General features: G+C 43.3%; 1 protein-coding gene across 5 annotated transcripts in view; it reads right to left on the bottom strand.

Moving 5' to 3' along the window:
• Positions 1–14588: 14588 nt before the first annotated feature.
• Positions 14589–19254, bottom strand: part of cdh7a (cadherin 7a) — a 123019-nt gene continuing 118353 nt past the window's right edge. For 3 of the 5 annotated variants that reach the window (XM_061804861.1, XM_061804859.1, XM_061804860.1), the window contains one exon: positions 14591–15985. In XM_061804861.1, coding sequence (XP_061660845.1) covers positions 15450–15985 — 536 coding nt within the window. In that variant the 3' untranslated portion in view covers positions 14591–15449. Of the gene's footprint in view, positions 15986–19254 lie in introns of all 5 variants that reach the window. The other 2 variants (XM_061804863.1, XM_061804862.1) reach the window with 2 other exon arrangements.

The raw sequence follows: 19254 nt of genomic DNA, 5'->3' as shown, positions 1-19254 counted from the left end.
AATTGAATTTTATTTGGGCCGGGTTCGGGCAACCCGTCAAATACGTTTACGCGGCACGACGGGCCGCCCGTAAACACGGCGGCATAAATGCGAGATAACTTCATTAAATCAAGTCGAGTTCATCAAGGGGGGTGCGGGTGTGGGGGGGGGGGTGCCTTAGCGAGAGATTGTGTGTTTTTTTTTTTTTTTTTTACCTCGCTTAAGTACTTTAGAACGTGACAAAAATTAGGAGCACTCGCAAGGCGGGAAGCGTCGGTCTTTCCCGGAACTTTCTGGAAAAAAAGAAAGGCCTCGCTTCTGGTATACTCGACTGCTCGAAAGCACAAATCAAATTTGAGTTCCAAACAAATCCACCCAAATCTTTCCTCGGTGGCGCTAGTGAGTGGCTTTTCGCGGGATTTCTTTGGACGCATGAAAATACTGAGTTCTGGCTTTGCCAAAATCGGGTTTTGAGGTTTTGGGAGAAATGGTCCAGGACAAAGACGCGTGTCGGCGTTTGGCATTGCGCACGTCGCGCGTCGGAGTCATCAATGCAGTCCTCGCAAAGTCGCGCATCATTAATAACCAAGAGACCTTTGAAGATCCCGCATAAATGTCTAATTAGGTTCGGTAACCTTTAGGAAACGCCCGCGGCTGAATGCTAAGCGGCGCCGGGGGTGCGCGGGAGCGTCGCGGCAAAGCGGTCGGTCGACGTGGAGCGCTTTTCGTTGCCGCCCCCAACCCCCCCCCACCCTAAATCGGCAATTTAGTCCCCACGAGGTGACTAACTTTTTTTTTTTGGGGGGGGGGGATTGCAACGTGAGCGGTCAGAGAAATGCGCCACACGCGCCAAGAGACGATAACGTCGTGAGCTGGGGGCGCGGTGAAGCAGCATGCGGCTCATATTGGGCGGACGCCTCGTGAGGAAGTGCGAGGCGGCTACGTTGACGTCGTTTATTCTTGGAATACACATTATTCAATTATTAAATCACATCATACTATTTTTTTTCCCTCATATTAGAACTTTATTAAAACAGAATAAAATCAAACTTGATTGTAGGTGGTTCTTGGAAAAGTTTCCCATCTTCTTACTGATTTAAAATTGCGGCTTACCAGAAATGAATTCTCCTTAAATCTTCTTTGTATGACTTTATTTGCCCGGAGGTTCAGTTCTTCCTTTGCCGTAAGTTTTGTGTTCAAATGTCAGCTGGTAAAGCGTTGGCCTCACAGTTCTGAGGTCTCGGGTTCGATCTCGGACCCCCCTGTGTGGAGTTTGCATGTTCTTCCCGTGCCTGCGTGGGTTTTCTCCGGGTGGGCACATACATCGGACACTCTAAATTGCCCCTAGGTGAGTGCGACTGTTTGTCTCCATGTGCCCCGTGATTGCCTGGCGACCAGTTCAGGGTGTGCCCCCCCCCTCCTGCCCGTTGACAGCTGGGATAGGCTCCAGCGCTCCCCGTGACCCTCGTGAGGATAGGCGACAAAAAAATGGATGGATGGACATTTCCATACTGTCACGCCCACGCGGCAAAAGAAAATGAATCAATGGCTGGAATATTACACGCTACATTGATGCGAGTTTTGTTCGCCTGCCTATGGCGTTTTGCATTGTGTGTTAGCATTAAGCTAGCAGCCTTTCGTCAAAATGCCCAAGGTGTTGTCTTTTATTTTGGACTTCAGTTGTCAGTAAACTTCCGACTGGGCGCTTTTGCCTAATTTGCTCACTAATTGTACGCGCCGCTCGTCGGCTCGTATCTCAAAAAGAATCCCAAGTCGTGGCAGTCGTATCTCAAGGCGCGGGCGGGCCGTACCGGTGCCGGCAAGGCCGCCGGCGTCGCGCGTTTCCTCGGCAGCAGCCGAGCTGTCCGCGCGCGTTAACGACGCCTCTGATGTTGCCGACAAGCGTGCGCTGCTCGTATCATAAATGCGTCGCTCGGGACGCGCTGCGCTTATTTCGCTTCGGCGACGTCGAGCCTTTCTTGTCGGCACAAAATTCTCTTGACGCCGCACAACATTTGTGTTGACGCCTTTTTTTTTTTTTTTTGCGCCGTCGTAAGGTCACATTTCGATCTTTAAAAACCTCACAAAGATGAAGGAGAAAAAAAAATTTGTACATTCGGATGCGAGTCGACGTCGGGTGTCATTAACGTGGCAACAAGGCGGGAAATGTCCCGCTTGTCGGCATCCGCCGCGTTATTGCCAGCTCTTTATGAAAGATTGCGCACTTGATGCAATTTCCTTTCCCCGCGCCGGGCGACGGCGATGAAAGCGCTGTCGTCGTCGTCACACGATAAACAGCCGGCGGACGGAACTCTGCCGGATGCGATCCGTCGATAGCGTCGGAGGCGTGCGGCGAGCCGTCCCGGGTTGGGAAAAGAGGCGGTCGCTAAAATCACTTGGAAAGCACAGTTTTCAAGTAGTTTTTTTTTTTTTTTAAGAAACATTTTATATGAAAATCTCACAATTTTATGAAAATAATGTAGGAAACAAATAATAACTGTTACAAGACCAAAGATAATTCATTAAAAAAAAAAAAATCAATTTTTAAAAAAATGAATAAAATACATTTAAAAACGAAAGAAAAAAAAATGTGCCCCCACCCGTCCCGTGAAAGCAATTTTATTGGGAAATTTATAAATAATAAAATAATAGCTCCAGTATTTCCTCGCCTCCAAAGACGCTCGTTAGCGTGTGGTCCTTAGCGGCAATTTCCCTCGAAGGTAAATTTGCTGCCGCCGCACGTGTCACGGCGCGGCATTTAGTCGGGATAAATGCGGCGGCGCCGGTCGTTCCGCCCGCGCGTGGGCGCAATCTGCCAGATGTCGGGTCGTTAGGCGCCGCTCGGCCGCTCCGCCGCCCTTTGCGCGAGGGCGTCCGCTCGACCTTCAAACTGGCGAAATGGGAATAATTCCCGCGGAAGCACAAAAGCCACGTTTCCTCCGAGGCGTCGGGACGCCTTCGTCATATCGTGGCTAATAAGCCCGCGACGCCTCCGCCGCCGCCGCCGCCGCCTCCTTGTTTGGGCTTCCGTCGGCTCGCGATGGATTTGCAGCGCCGTCGAAAAGCCCGCTGATGGATTTAATAGTCCCATTGATGGATGATTTACGAGGCGGGCTGATTTGAATGCGCCATGCTCCAGAGGCTGACAAAAGCTCCAAGATTTTGAGGAAAATTTAAAAAAAAAAAAAAAAAAAAGGAGGAAGGAAGCGTGATGCAAAATAAACAAACAAATGAAAAAGTCAGCTGGTGTCATCCAAGAAAAAAAGGATTTTACAATAAAGATGTAATAGCGAAAAAAAAAAAGAAAAAGAAGTTGTGAGATTCTGAGAAAATATTGATATTTATTATTTTATTATTATTATTTATTTATAATATACAGGAGAAAAAAATATCTGAGATATAGCAACTAAAACATAATTTTTTTTGGCAGGAAAAAAAGCACAACTCATGGGGAAAAAAATTCAATACTTTGAAAATTTTATTGGGAAAAAAATATATGTACTCTGCAAAAACAATGATTGAGACTTAAGAACAATTCTGCTGTGATAAAATAAAAATGTTTTCACAAAGGCGTTTTACCTCCCCCCCAAAAAAAAGCAACTCCTCGCTAATAGTTTTGAGAACAAAACAAAAAAAAATCTACAATGTTTCCACCGGCAAATTTCCATAGAGATAAATTTTACGGGTGACATCGACGATTGTCCAGGGCGTCTGCTGACCTTCAGTCTTGTAACTCGTCCCAGAAATTGAAAAAAGAAAATCCCGAATTGCGTTGCAGTCCTCGGGAGAGCACGAAAGCGCCGCCGCCGCACCTGAGCTGCTCCGCCGAGGTTCTCGGGGGAGCCCCAATTTTCCGAGCCGGCGAGCCGATGATATGTTAATGCCGAGCGGCGGGGGGCGCCGCGCCCGACGAGCCCCCCCAGGGGGCGCTCCTCGCGACGACGAGCAGCGGAAACGCAAACAACGCGTCGCCGTCCTTTGAGGACGATTACGTTACGCGCAAAAACGCTTCACGGGACATTTTGCTCGTTTGTTCGGGGGGGGGTCGTCAAATTCACAAAAAATCAGAAAGCGGAATTATGATCAGATTCAAGTCATCGTTTATGGAATGCAATGGAACGAAAAACCTTCAAATATTCTATTATTTGCTTTTTTTGAAAATATATCAAAATGTGTTTTTATACTTTTACAGGAATATCTTTGCCAGCAATACAGTTAAAACAGTTGTAATCTTAGAAAATATTTTTGGATTAAAATTTTGTATTTAATGAAAAATTTTTTATTTTACACATTTTTAAAAACTTTTTCAAAATAATTTTTTGGGTACAATTTTGGAGCCGATTTTACAGGACCTCTTATCAATCCTAGGTTTACTTATTTTTACCAGAATATTTTCACTAGAAACAAGATTTGTACTCTATATTTGTAATAATAATAATTTTTAAAAGAACCATACAAGAAAACTTAACCTTTTTTTTTTTTTTAAACTCCTCCCATACGTTTGTATGTTTCAAGGCAGAAAAATGTCTTGAAAGTACAACAAATTTTTTGGGTAGGCAAATTTGTTTTACTTGAAGTATTCCAGATCTACCAATTTGGACTTTGGCATGTTTTTAAACAAAAAAAAAAAAAAAAAAAAATGTAAATGGGATCAAATTGGTTGGTTGTCATTCCCGATGGCGACGTTAGTTTTGGCGGGATCCAGATGCTGTTAGGCGGCCTTCACCCCGAGCGTCGCGCCGCGGCGACGGAAGCAAAAAGGAAACGACGGGCCGTCGGCGGCGCCGGCGCCATGAATAATGCAGCGGCCGGACCGCTTCAAAGTTTCTCGTCTCGCCGGGGCGGCGAGGCGAGATTAGGCCCACGCCGAGCCCAGACCCGTTCAAACTCAATTAAACGCCGGCGGGATCGTTTGCTCTTGTCGTTGTACTTTTTTTTTTTTGTGGAGAAACAAAAAGCCAGGCGGAATTATTAAGCGGCCGGCTGACGAGTGCGTGCCGCTGAATGTAAAAATATGCGAATGAGGACACGCGCGTTTGTACTTAATAAGCCCAAACAAATAAACGATGCAGCGGCGGCGCAAAAGTTTCGCGCAACCATTCGTGTTTAACTTGGATGAGGCATTTTTTCATAGTTAAGTAAATACATACACGTTAGTATATCATAAGAAAAAAGACATTTTTTTTAGTTTTTTTCCCAAAAAGTCATGCAATATCCCCTGAAAAGTTTTTGTGTATTTATTTTAATCAGGTTTTTATTTGACAAAAAAAAAATGGTGTTGCAGTGCTATTAAAACCTAAGAAGGGCTAATGTTAGGATTTCATAAATCTTATAAAGACAAAAATGTCCTACAGGAAAAAGTCTTGGCATTTTACCCCAAAAATTGCCAAAATCAAAAAAGGAAAGGACAAACAATAATCTCAGATACAACACTTAGTCTTGGAATTTTACAGAATAAAATGTTGAAATTTGACAGCAAAAAAAGTAGAAAAAAAAAAATCCAACTTTTTTTTGTTGAAAAGCATTGAAATTAATTTTCAACAAAAAAAGTTGGTAAAGTAAGCAAATTTGAAAGGAAAAAAAGTGGAGCTGACGTTTTGATTGCGATTTGCGTCGCAAAGACGACCGCCGCCGTTTTTAATCGTCGCTTCTCGAGCGCCGGCGATCTCCCAGACAAGCGAGCCGCACGTGACGCATTTCAAGCCGATCCTTCGAGAGTCGGCGTTTTCCGCGTCGTCGTGCGAAACGAACGCGTCGCGCCGTCAATCCCAAAAGCGACGAATGATGAAAAGAAAAACGCGGTTTAGTTTGGCGGTTTGCTCTAATTAGCGTGGCTGCTAATTAGCCCGACGTCGGTCGTCCTTACGATATATATATATATATATATATATATATATATATATATATATATATATATATATATATATATATATATATGCGCATATGGTATCAAGCCGTCCGCACGTTTGCCAGGATGGCGAAAGTCTCGGAGCGAAAAGATGAAGATCGTGGCGGGGAAATTGATAAAAAAACTGTTTCGGATTGGGGGCGGCTTGAGAAAAGTGCAACCGTGCAGATGAGAGCAAAAACTGTATATATATGCATAAGTGTAAATATGTATGTCAATGCAAAAACGACCATGTATACTAAGACGTTTTTTTATCGAAAAAACGACCATGTATACTAAGACGTTTTTTTATCGAAAAAACGACCATGTATACTACGGCGTTTTTTATCGAAAAAACGACCACGTATACTACGGCGTTTTTTATCGAAAAAACTCACGTATACTACGGCGTTTTTTATCGAAAAAACGACCACGTATACTACGGCGTTTTTTATCGAAAAAACGACCATGTATACTACGGCGTTTTTTATCGAAAAAACTCACGTATACTACGGCGTTTTTTATCGAAAAAACGACCACGTATACTACGGCGTTTTTTATCGAAAAAACGACCACGTATACTACGGCGTTTTTTATCGAAAAAACGACCACGTATACTACGGCGTTTTTTATCGAAAAAACGACCATGTATACTACGGCGTTTTTTATCGAAAAAACTCACGTATACTACGGCGTTTTTTATCGAAAAAACGACCACGTATACTACGGCGTTTTTTATCGAAAAAACGACGACGTATACTACGGCGTTTTTTATCGAAAAAACGACCATGTATACTACGGCGTTTTTTTATCGAAAAAACGACCATGTATACTACGGCGTTTTTTATCGAAAAAACGACCATGTATACTACGGCGTTTTTTATCGAAAAAACTCACGTATACTACGGCGTTTTTTATCGAAAAAACGACCACGTATACTACGGCGTTTTTTATCGAAAAAACGACCATGTATACTACGCCGTTTTTTTATCGAAAAAACGACCACGTATACTACGGCGTTTTTTATCGAAAAAACGACCACGTATACTACGGCGTTTTTTTATCGAAAAAAAACTCACGTATACTACGGCGTTTTTATCGAAAAAACGACCACGTATACTACGGCGTTTTTTATCGAAAAAACGACCATGTATACTACGGCGTTTTTTATCGAAAAAACGACCACGTATACTACGGCGTTTTTTATCGAAAAAACGACCACGTATACTACGGCGTTTTTTATCGAAAAAACGACCACGTATACTACGGCGTTTTTTATCGAAAAAACGACCACGTATACTACGGCGTTTTTTATCGAAAAAACTCACGTATACTACGGCGTTTTTTATCGAAAAAACGACCACGTATACTACGGCGTTTTTTATCGAAAAAACGACCATGTATACTACGGCGTTTTTTTATCGAAAAAACGACCATGTATACTACGGCGTTTTTTATCGAAAAAACGACCATGTATACTACGGCGTTTTTTATCGAAAAAACCACGTATACTACGGCGTTTTTTATCGAAAAAACGACCACGTATACTACGGCGTTTTTTATCGAAAAAACGACCACGTATACTAAGGCGTTTTTTATCGAAAAAACGACCATGTATACTAAGACGTTTTTTATCGAAAAAACGACCATGTATACTACGGCGTTTTTTTATCGAAAAAACGACCATGTATACTAAGGCGTTTTTTTATCGAAAAAACGACCATGTATACTAAGACGTTTTTTATCGAAAAAACGACCATGTATACTAAGGCGTTTTTTATCGAAAAAACGACCATGTATACTAAGGCGTTTTTTATCGAAAAAACGACCACGTATACTACGGCGTTTTTTATCGAAAAAACGACCATGTATACTAAGACGTTTTTTATCGAAAAAACGACCACGGAAACTACGGCGTTTTTTATCGAAAAAACGACCACGTATACTAAGACGTTTTTTATCGAAAAAACGACCATGTATACTACGGCGTTTTTTATCGAAAAAACGACCACGGAAACTACGACGTTTTTTATCGAAAAAACGACCATGTATACTACGGCGTTTTTTATCGAAAAAACGACCATGTATACTAAGACGTTTTTTATCGAAAAAACGACCACGTATACTACGCCGTTTTTTTATCGAAAAAACGACCACGTATACTACGGTGTTTTTTATCGAAAAAACGACCATGTATACTACGGCGTTTTTTATCGAAAAAACGACCATGTATACAAGGCGTTTTTTATCGAAAAAACGACCACGTATACTACGGCGTTTTTTATCGAAAAAACGACCATGTATACTACGGCGTTTTTTATCGAAAAAACGACCATGTATACTAAGACGTTTTTTATCGAAAAAACGACCACGTATACTACGGCGTTTTTTATCGAAAAAACGACCATGTATACGACGGCGTTTTTTTATCGAAAAAACGACCATGTATACTAAGACGTTTTTTTATCGAAAAAACGACCATGTATACTAAGGCGTTTTTTTATCGAAAAAACGACCACGTATACTACGGTGTTTTTTATCGAAAAAACGACCATGTATACTACGGCGTTTTTTATCGAAAAAACGACCACGTATACTACGCCGTTTTTTTATCGAAAAAACGACCACGTATACTACGGCGTTTTTTATCGAAAAAACGACCATGTATACTACGGCGTTTTTTATCGAAAAAACGACCACGTATACTACGGTGTTTTTTATCGAAAAAACGACCATGTATACAAAGGCGTTTTTTTATCGAAAAAACGACCATGTATACTAAGACGTTTTTTATCGAAAAAACGACCACGTATACTACGGCGTTTTTTATCGAAAAAACGACCATGTATACGACGGCGTTTTTTTATCGAAAAAACGACCACGGAAACTACGGCGTTTTTTATCGAAAAAACGAACACGTATACGACGGCGTTTTTTTATCGAAAAAACGACCACGTATACTAAGACGTTTTTTATCGAAAAAACGACCATGTATACTACGGCGTTTTTTATCGAAAAAACGACCACGGAAACTACGACGTTTTTTATCGAAAAAACGACCATGTATACTACGGCGTTTTTTATCGAAAAAACGACCACGGAAACTACGGCGTTTTTTTATCGAAAAAACGACCATGTATACTAAGACGTTTTTTTATCGAAAAAACGACCACGGAAACTACGGCATTTTTTATCGAAAAAACGACCATGTATACTAAGGCGTTTTTTTATCGAAAAAACGACCACGTATACTACGGCGTTTTTTATCGAAAAAACGACCATGTATACTACGGCGTTTTTTATCGAAAAAAACAACCAGTATACTACGGCGTTTTTTATCGAAAAAAACGACCATGTATATACTACGGCGTTTTTTATCGAAAAAAACGACCATGTATACTACGGCGTTTTTTATCGAAAAAACGACCACGTATACTACGGCGTTTTTTATCGAAAAAACGACCATGTATACTACGGCGTTTTTTATCGAAAAAACAACCATGTATACTACGGCGTTTTTTATCGAAAAAACGACCATGTATACAAAGGCGTTTTTTATCGAAAAAACGACCATGTATACCACGGCGTTTTTTATCGAAAAAACGACCACGTATACTACGGCGTTTTTTATCGAAAAAACGACCATGTATACTAAGGCGTTTTTTTATCGAAAAAACGACCACGTATTTACTACGCCGTTTTTTTATCGAAAAAACGACCACGTATACTACGTGTTTTTTATCGAAAAAAACGACCATGTATACTACGGCGTTTTTTTATCGAAAAAACGGACCATGTATACTAAGACGTTTTTTATCGAAAAAAACGACCACGGTATACTACGCCGTTTTTTTATCGAAAAAACGACCACGTATATACGGCGTTTTTTATCGAAAAAACGACCATGTATACTAAGACGTTTTTTATCGAAAAAACGACCACGTATACTACGGCGTTTTTTATCGAAAAAACGACCATGTATACGACGGCGTTTTTTTATCGAAAAAACGACCACGTATACTACGGCGTTTTTTATCGAAAAAAACGACCACGTATACTACGGCGTTTTTATCGAAAAAACGACCATGTATACTACGGCGTTTTTATCGAAAAAACAAACCATGTATACTACGGCGTTTTTTATCGAAAAAACGACCATGTATACAAAGCGTTTTTTTTATCGAAAAAAACGACCATGTATACTACGGCGTTTTTTATCGAAAAAACAACCATGTATACTACGGCGTTTTTTATCGAAAAAACGACCACGTATACTACGGCGTTTTTTATCGAAAAAACGACCACGTATACTACGGCGTTTTTTATCGAAAAAACGACCATGTATACTACGGCGTTTTTTATCGAAAAAACGACCACGTATACTACGGCGTTTTTTTATCGAAAAAACGACCACGTATACTAAGACGTTTTTTTATCAAAAAAACGACCATGTATACTACGGCGTTTTTTATCGAAAAAACGACCATGTATACTACGGCGTTTTTTATCGAAAAAACGACCATGTATACTACGGCGTTTTTTTATCGAAAAAACGACCATGTATACTAAGACGTTTTTTTATCGAAAAAACGACCATGTATACTAAGACGTTTTTTTATCGAAAAAACGACCATGTATACTACGGCGTTTTTTTATCGAAAAAACGACCATGTATACTAAGACGTTTTTTATCGAAAAAACGACCACGTATACTACGCCGTTTTTTTATCGAAAAAACGACCACGTATACTACGGTGTTTTTTATCGAAAAAACGACCATGTATACTACGGCGTTTTTTATCGAAAAAACGACCATGTATACAAAGGCGTTTTTTTATCGAAAAAACGACCACGTATACTACGGCGTTTTTTATCGAAAAAACGACCATGTATACTACGGCGTTTTTTATCGAAAAAACGACCATGTATACTAAGACGTTTTTTATCGAAAAAACGACCACGTATATTACGGCGTTTTTTATCGAAAAAACGACCATGTATACGACGGCGTTTTTTATCGAAAAAACGACCATGTATACTACGGCGTTTTTTATCGAAAAAACGACCATGTATACTACGGCGTTTTTTATCGAAAAAACGACCACGTATACTACGGCGTTTTTTTATCGAAAAAACGACCATGTATACTAAGACGTTTTTTATCGAAAAAACGACCATGTATACTAAGACGTTTTTTTATCGAAAAAACGACCATGTATACTAAGACGTTTTTTTCGAAAAAAACGACCATGTATACTAAGACGTTTTTTATCGAAAAAACGACCACGTATACTACGCCGTTTTTTTATCGAAAAAACGACCACGTATACTACGGTGTTTTTTATCGAAAAAACGACCATGTATACGACGGCGTTTTTTATCGAAAAAACGACCACGTATACTACGCCGTTTTTTTATCGAAAAAACGACCACGTATACTACGGCGTTTTTTATCGAAAAAACGACCATGTATACGACGGCGTTTTTTATCGAAAAAACGACCATGTATACGACGGCGTTTTTTATCGAAAAAACGACCATGTATACTAAGACGTTTTTTTATCGAAAAAACGACCATGTATACTAAGACGTTTTTTTATCGAAAAAACGACCATGTATACTAAGACGTTTTTTATCGAAAAAACGACCACGTATACTACGCCGTTTTTTTATCGAAAAAACGACCACGTATACTACGGTGTTTTTTATCGAAAAAACGACCATGTATACGACGGCGTTTTTTATCGAAAAAACGACCACGTATACTACGCCGTTTTTTTATCGAAAAAACGACCACGTATACTACGGCGTTTTTTATCGAAAAAACGACCATGTATACGACGGCGTTTTTTATCGAAAAAACGACCATGTATACGACGGCGTTTTTTATCGAAAAAACGACCATGTATACTAAGACGTTTTTTATCGAAAAAACGACCACGTATACTACGCCGTTTTTTTATCGAAAAAACGACCATGTATACTAAGACGTTTTTTTATCGAAAAAACGACCACGTATACTACGGTGTTTTTTATCGAAAAAACGACCACGTATACTACGCCGTTTTTTTATCGAAAAAACGACCACGTATACTACGGTGTTTTTTATCGAAAAAACGACCACGTATACTACGGCGTTTTTTATCGAAAAAACGACCACGTATACTACGGCGTTTTTTATCGAAAAAACGACCATGTATACTACGGCGTTTTTTATCGAAAAAACGACCATGTATACTACGGCGTTTTTTATCGAAAAAACGACCATGTATACTAAGACGTTTTTTTATCGAAAAAACGACCATGTATACTACGGCGTTTTTTATCGAAAAAACGACCATGTATACAAAGGCGTTTTTTTATCGAAAAAACGACCATGTATACTACGGCGTTTTTTATCGAAAAAACGACCATGTATACTAAGACGTTTTTTTATCGAAAAAACGACCACGTATACTAAGACGTTTTTTATCGAAAAAACGACCACGTATACTACGCCGTTTTTTTATCGAAAAAACGACCACGTATACTACGCCGTTTTTTTATCGAAAAAACGACCACGTATACTACGGCGTTTTTTTATCGAAAAAACGACCATGTATACTAAGACGTTTTTTATCGAAAAAACGACCACGTATACTACGGCGTTTTTTTATCGAAAAAACGACCACGTATACTACGGCGTTTTTTTATCGAAAAAACGACCATGTATACTAAGACGTTTTTTATCGAAAAAACGACCACGTATACTAAGACGTTTTTTATCGAAAAAACGACCACGTATACTACGGTGTTTTTTATCGAAAAAACGACCATGTATACGACGGCGTTTTTTATCGAAAAAACGACCACGTATACTACGCCGTTTTTTTATCGAAAAAACGACCACGTATACTACGCCGTTTTTTTATCGAAAAAACGACCATGTATACTAAGGCGTTTTTTTGTGAAAAAAATTACCATGTATACATGGTCGTTTTTTTGCGAAAAAAACGACCATGTATACTTCTTCTTCTTCTTTTCCTTTCGGCTTGTCCCGTTAGGGGTCGCCACAGCGTGTCATCTTTTGCCATCTTAGCCTCTCTCCGCATCTTCCTCTCTCACCCCAACTGCCCTCATGTCTTCCCTCACCACATCCATAAACCTTCTCTTTGGCTTCCTCTCGCTCTCTTTTGCCTGGCAGCTCCATCCTCAGCATCCTCTACCAATATACTCACCCCCGAAAAAACGACCATGTATACGACGGCGTTTTTTTGTCGAAAAAACGACCATGTGTACGACGGCGTTTTTTTATTGAAAACATTTTCCGGCGATAAAAGAATCCGGTGACGTGCCGACGCGCTCCAAACGTACGTCAAGCCGTACCGAATCAAGTGTCCGGCGTCGCCATATTAGATTCTGCAGAATGTACACAGTGAAGACGCCTCAAAAAATATTCACATGGCTGCGGGCGGCCAGCTTGACTGTGAACTACGCCGAGAAACAAAAAAAAAAGTCAAAGTGCAGCCTGCCGCCGCCGCCGTGCTCCTTCGCACTCATCTTCATCTCTGCCGCCTTTTCTATTTCGCAGGCTCAGGACGGCCGAGCGTCCGTCTGCCGGAGTGCCCCCCCCCCCCTAATCCCCCCCCCCCCCCCGCTCAACACTTCTGTGATGCCTTTTCTGCTTCTCTGTGGCCAAAAAAGTAAGAAAAAAAAAACCTTTGGAGTTTTGTTTGCTGCGGGCTGAACTTACAAATAGTCAAGTTGACTCCACTCGGGTCATTTCAGTATTTTATATTTATATATATATATATATATTTGTGTGTGTATTTTTAATAATGCATGTAAAAAGCTACTTTCCCAACATTTAATGTTTGAATTTATGGCTCGCAATATGAAATCAAGATCAATACAAATGTAGCGTCTGTGTTAAATCGAGAGAAAAATTATGTATAATGTGGGGGGGGGGGGGAGTCAGAATGTTACATAAAAAATTTTTGGGGTCATTTTACAAGACACGGGAAGAAAAGGTGGATTTTTATACAAGAAAAAAGTTGAAATACTACAAAAACTATTCGGGGGGAAAAAAAATTATTTATTTTAATGTGTTATTGCAAGAAAAATGTTGGAAATTCACACCAAAAAGATGTGTGAAAAAATAGTTTGAAATTTGACACTATTTCACAGCAAGCAGGTGTGCACACTTGTGCAACCTCAAACTATGTCGTTTATTATTCCTTAACGTAGTTTTACAGGTCGCGTTAACCGCGTAAAAAGTTATCAAATTATTCTTTATCACAAAAAGCTGACATTTGATGCGTGTTGCGTACTTTTTTATGTCCGCCGTGTATTTCATTCACGCACATTTGTCTGCAAATCGCCATTTCGCCGTCGGGCCAATTATTGACACACGCGCACAAAAAATAAAACCACTCGTTCTGAGCTGAATGCCAATTTTATTTCATGAAAAAAAGACAGAATAGAAAGTCACAATCCTGCCTGCTGAAAATAAATAGCAACACCCATCGGTTGGACGCCAAAGTGGGGGGAAAAAAAAAACGACGAGAATATCATACAGTGCGAGCGCACGTTTGTGTGTTCCGTGAATAACGAATGCGGGACTACAGAAGCAAAAACTGCAAACGGCGTACAAGTGGCCGTCTTGCATCTAAGCGGCGGCGTCATTGGCACAATCAAGCGCGATGACAATGGACCCCACCCCCACCCACACCCCCCACAAAAAACCCAACTTGACCCCGACAGGAGGTTGAATTTAAACAGAATAACCCCCCAAAAAAAAAAAAAAAAAACAATAGACAAATGTGTGGAAGTAAATAAGTGCCAGCAGGTTTTGAATGGCAGTTGGGCTTTCGTAGTCACGTGACATCACATCCTAAGAAAGCGCGACCCCGCCTGGTGGCGCAGACGGTTGAATCGTGGCAACGATTGAAAATGTGACCGCTTGGCATTCCAACTTCAAAACCTGCTGGCACCCTTTGACTTCCACACAAATGCGACATTTCGACATGGCAAGGTGTGAGACATCAAACCGTTCCTCGTTTGGTTTCCTTCGTTAGCTCGGTGCGCGTTCCCAAAAATTTCGGGACGTCCCCCTAAAATGCACTTGAATAATCTTCATCAGCAGGGAGTAACAAAGGTCCGGCGAGACTTGGAGGAGTCACACAAAGGGGACCCAACTCAACGCTGCTCACTACACTTGAGAAAAAAGTCCAATTAGCTCCACCTGGAAATGTGACCGCGCATCCGTCAATTTCGCCTTCCCAACTTTTTGTCTGGGTCGAGATTCTCGGACACGGACATCGCGGCCCTCCGCGCGAGTTGAACTGAGGCAAGCGCGGACCGCGCTTGACTCGATTCGACTTTTGCCGAAGACGAACTTGGTCGTCTTTCACGTGGAAACGCTCGTCCCGCACCGCGCTGCAGCCCCAGAGAGAAATCTTTTCAAGTCGCCACATTTGAAGTCCGATCCGTCCCACGACGTAAACAAAACCCAAAGCTTTTTGAAGAGTCTTCCGCTCGACCGCGTCTTGTCTTTGACTAAATGGTCTCCCGACAAAATCTCTCATCCGTCGACGTTCAAAGGCTACGAGAAGACGACCCCGCCGCCGCCCGCTCCGGCGCCGTCTGCGTTGCCGTACAGGTCGGCCAGCTTCTTGAAGCGCGGCCCCCAGTTGCCGAGGTAGTCGTAGTTCTGGTCCGAGTCGGCGCTGAGCGACTCCAGCGAGCTGAGCGAGTCGGCCACCGACCCGCTGCCCTCGAAGGCGTACGTCTGCAGCGAGTCGTAAGGCGGGGCGGACGGGTCCACGTCGGCGTCCTTGAGCCGCTCCCAGATGAACTCGCGGAACACCACGTTGTCGGGGAGCGACTTGTAAGCCGGGCGAGCCGTCGTCGACGAGTACTGGAAGAAGGTCGGCGTGTCCGGCGTGACGTCCCGCCGCGCGCCGGGATCTCGGATGACGTTGAGGTTGCGCAGGGCGACCATGTCGAAGGCCTCCGTGTCCTCCTCGCCGCCGCCCTCGTCGTCGTAGCGGACGATGTTCTCCCGGATGTCCCGCTCCTCCTCCAGGATGAGCGGAACCTTCCGCCGCCGACGCGTGGTCACGATCAGAAGGACCAGCACTGCGGGAGAAGCGGGCAGACGGCGGAGTCAATCAAAAAAACGGCGCCGTCGGGGAAAAAAACCTCGGGGGGGGGACACTTGAGACGCGGCGGAAGTGCGACTAATTGGTCGAAAGTGATGGTCGTGAAAGGAAATGGCATGAGAACAAAAGCACTTGGGAAGAGAAGCAACCGCCCTTGTGGCAAAGTGCAAAAAACTCTTTTACCAGACGGAAAAAAAGTGCCAGGTCTGGTTGTCCAGGTGAACCAAAACCGGTCTACGTGTTGACGGCACCAACTCGGTTTTTCCTGGCTTCTCCGGCAGCACGTCTAACGATCCGTCAACGTCAGGCCGCTCTTGTCGGGGGCGGGCGCCAAGATTCCGGCCCGCTCCGGAGTCGCTAACAGGAACGCAAATGGAGGAAAAGCCAGAGAGGGATCGGGAGGATGAACGTGTGCCCGGCGTCTTTTTTTAGGAGCTCATCCCAATTTCTGATTGATGCGCTGAGTGAATAGAAGTCGCTCAGCGCTTTCCGGGGAACTTCTTTAAGCTTTCGTGCCTGCCAGCGTTTGTTCAATCAAAGACCTGGCGGAGATGCGGAACTTTAGAAAATGTCAGGGCTCCGCTTGGCCTCCTTTCCTTTGACAAACACTTTTCGGTGATCCGTCAATCGCCAAAACGCCGACTTCCCAGCACGCGCCATTGCCACGCCGAAGTACAATTTGACGGACGCAATTAAGACCAACTGCGGCGAGGGGATGACGAACGCAACCGAGGGACTAAAAGCAGCAAAACGGGTCTCGGGTGGTTCTGTTGGAAGAATCATTTTTGCTCCGTTGCGGCCTAAAGTCTTCAAATTCTTCAATATTAATAACATATCGATATCAAGAAAAACTTGCTTTGAGCAACTTGGCTCCAGAATTAAAACAAAAAAAAAAAAGACGCGCTAATCTGAGATTCAGGAGTCGATTTAAGATTGCAAATGCGCACGTAAATATGGAACCAATTTTACCTGTCGTCCAAACACCGTAAAAAAGAATAGTGAAAAACATCTGAATCTGAACCGAACCTTTTGGGCAAAGGAGAAAAATCCCGTTGCCGCGATTCGACCCTAAAGAGTCTATTTTAATTGCGTCCTTCCTCCCGCTGCGTTCAAATCATTTTGGGTAATTTTAGTCGCCGCTTCAAATGCATTTTGCGAATAACAGGAGGAGCGCGTCCATCCTGCGTCCGCCTCGTTTCCGTTTCATGATTTCCTTTCCGTATCCTCAAATAACCTCAAAGCTCTTTTGTAAACTTGCGCCAAACTGTCACGGCAGTCGTCCTTAAAAAAAAAAAAAACCTCCTTCTGCCCTTCTCAAACAATTACGCTGTCGGGCGAGCGCCGCGGAGCCGAAAAGAAAAAGCGGAAGACGGACAGCTCTCAAAACGACAGGATGTGAAGCCTTCTCGGGGGAAGATTTTTTTTTTTTAAGCGCGACATCACGTCCTAATTGGCCCTCGAGGGGATTCGGCTAAATGCGGGTGCTCGATTTTCACCAAATAGACGTCAGACGTCGCTTCATTAAAAGCCAAGACGTATGGATATGGAAAAAAAAAAAGAAAAAATGGACTTCACGGAAATTCGCACTAAGGAAGAATCGGTTTGAAGTGCAGCGATGAATAAAATGTCGCAAATCTCGTCGAAATCAGAGCGGCGGTTGGAAGGAACTTCGGCTTCACGGCTCCGTTCCGGACATTGCGCATGCTCGGGTTGCGCCAAGGAGTCCCGAGTCCCGAGTAAACCACGTGCTGCTTCGCCAGAGAGGTTGTCGCTTTGTCCCGTTCACCACGCGGATGTGATTTTTATTCCCCGAGCGTCGCTTCCCGAGCACTTTGCAGCCGCCCTTCGCTCCTCCCTCGCCTCTTTTGTCAGCTTCTACGATGAACCGACGCGATAGGCGCACGAGCGTCGGACTCGGTCTCTCGCCGCTCCGGATGTCGCGGTGACCCCGCGGCTGAGCTCATTTCGGCGTCGGCGTGAGCCGCTTTAGATCCTCGCCGGCGTTAAACGGCGACTCTTTGCGCCTTTGTCTGGCGCGGGCGAGGTGACGTCTGGCGGGTTAAACGTTTCTCATTTACGTCTGGTGGAACGCGAGGGCGGGGGTGGGGGGCAGACGCAGAAGCCTCACAGGCAAGGATAAAAACAATGGACAAATTCAACAGATCGGCGGATGTGAAGTCAAGGTGAACGGGCGCCAAAAAAAAAAAAACTATATTTTTGTTGCGTCCTCAGCCAGCAGCAAACACTTGACGAGCCAAAACCAGCAGAAGCGGCGCAGATGAGTTGATTCCGCTGGTCGGGTTCCAGCGCCGTTGCGCTTGCAATTCACAACGCGCTGACCCGGCCCGCGAGTGTTTACCGGAGTGGAGATTCGGGTGGGTGCGCCCCGCTCGCGACCCTCTCCGGAACGCTCCCAAAAAAATAAAAGCCTCGCGCTGCAACGCTGACCTCCTCCAGCAGCTACAATAAAGTGTGACATTTGCGCTTCCTCGACGTTTATGCGGATCTTTTTTTTTTTGTGTTGATATTTGCTAACTCGGAAATACCGAAGTCAAATCTGGGCAAAGGTGCGAAGCGTGGATCACTTTTTACTTCAATTTTCAGTCAGAAATGTGAGGATCTTAATTTTCCATAAACTACCGTGCAGTACTAGTACTCGGTCGCTAGTAAGCAGCACATGATGTCCTGATGCGGTGAAGCCATCGCTCAGTGGTTAAAGCATTGGCTTGGTAAGCCAGCGGTCGTGAGTTCGGATCCCACTGGGGGCGTCCGCTCCTAAGGAAGGACACCTGCCGTAACAACTGCGACAAACAAATACGAGCGTTCATTTGAGATGTTTACGCTGACGGGACAAGCCGAAAGAAACTTACTTTTAGTATAGATAGAGCACGTGACGGCGCCATATCGCCGGTCAAACCGAGCTGCTCCACGTTGAACCGGAGGAGAATATTTACAATCCCCGAGACCTGTTGTGCTGTCGCTTGTCACGACAGACGAGGCGGATGTTCAAAGAATTTCTTTCTATGCAATTCCAGCTGAAAAGACCAGAAGAGATCGATGGATTTCGCCAATTCAACGTGATGGATGGCGCCCGACCAGATATACACACGACTGTGTAGCGATCTCTTCGTTTCAGGTAGGAATTATATTATATATATTTAGAATGCCAAGTTGGCTCATCTGAGAACAATGTGTGTTTAAAAAATTTAAAAACTGTCGCAGAGCTTTGCAGAGGGGTTAAGTGCG

Source organism: Syngnathoides biaculeatus, chromosome 19 (assembly GCF_019802595.1).
Source record: "Syngnathoides biaculeatus isolate LvHL_M chromosome 19, ASM1980259v1, whole genome shotgun sequence".
Lineage (NCBI taxonomy): Eukaryota > Metazoa > Chordata > Actinopteri > Syngnathiformes > Syngnathidae > Syngnathoides > Syngnathoides biaculeatus.
Note: the sequence above shows the minus strand (reverse complement) of the source record. Positions and strands in the feature narration are given on the sequence as shown.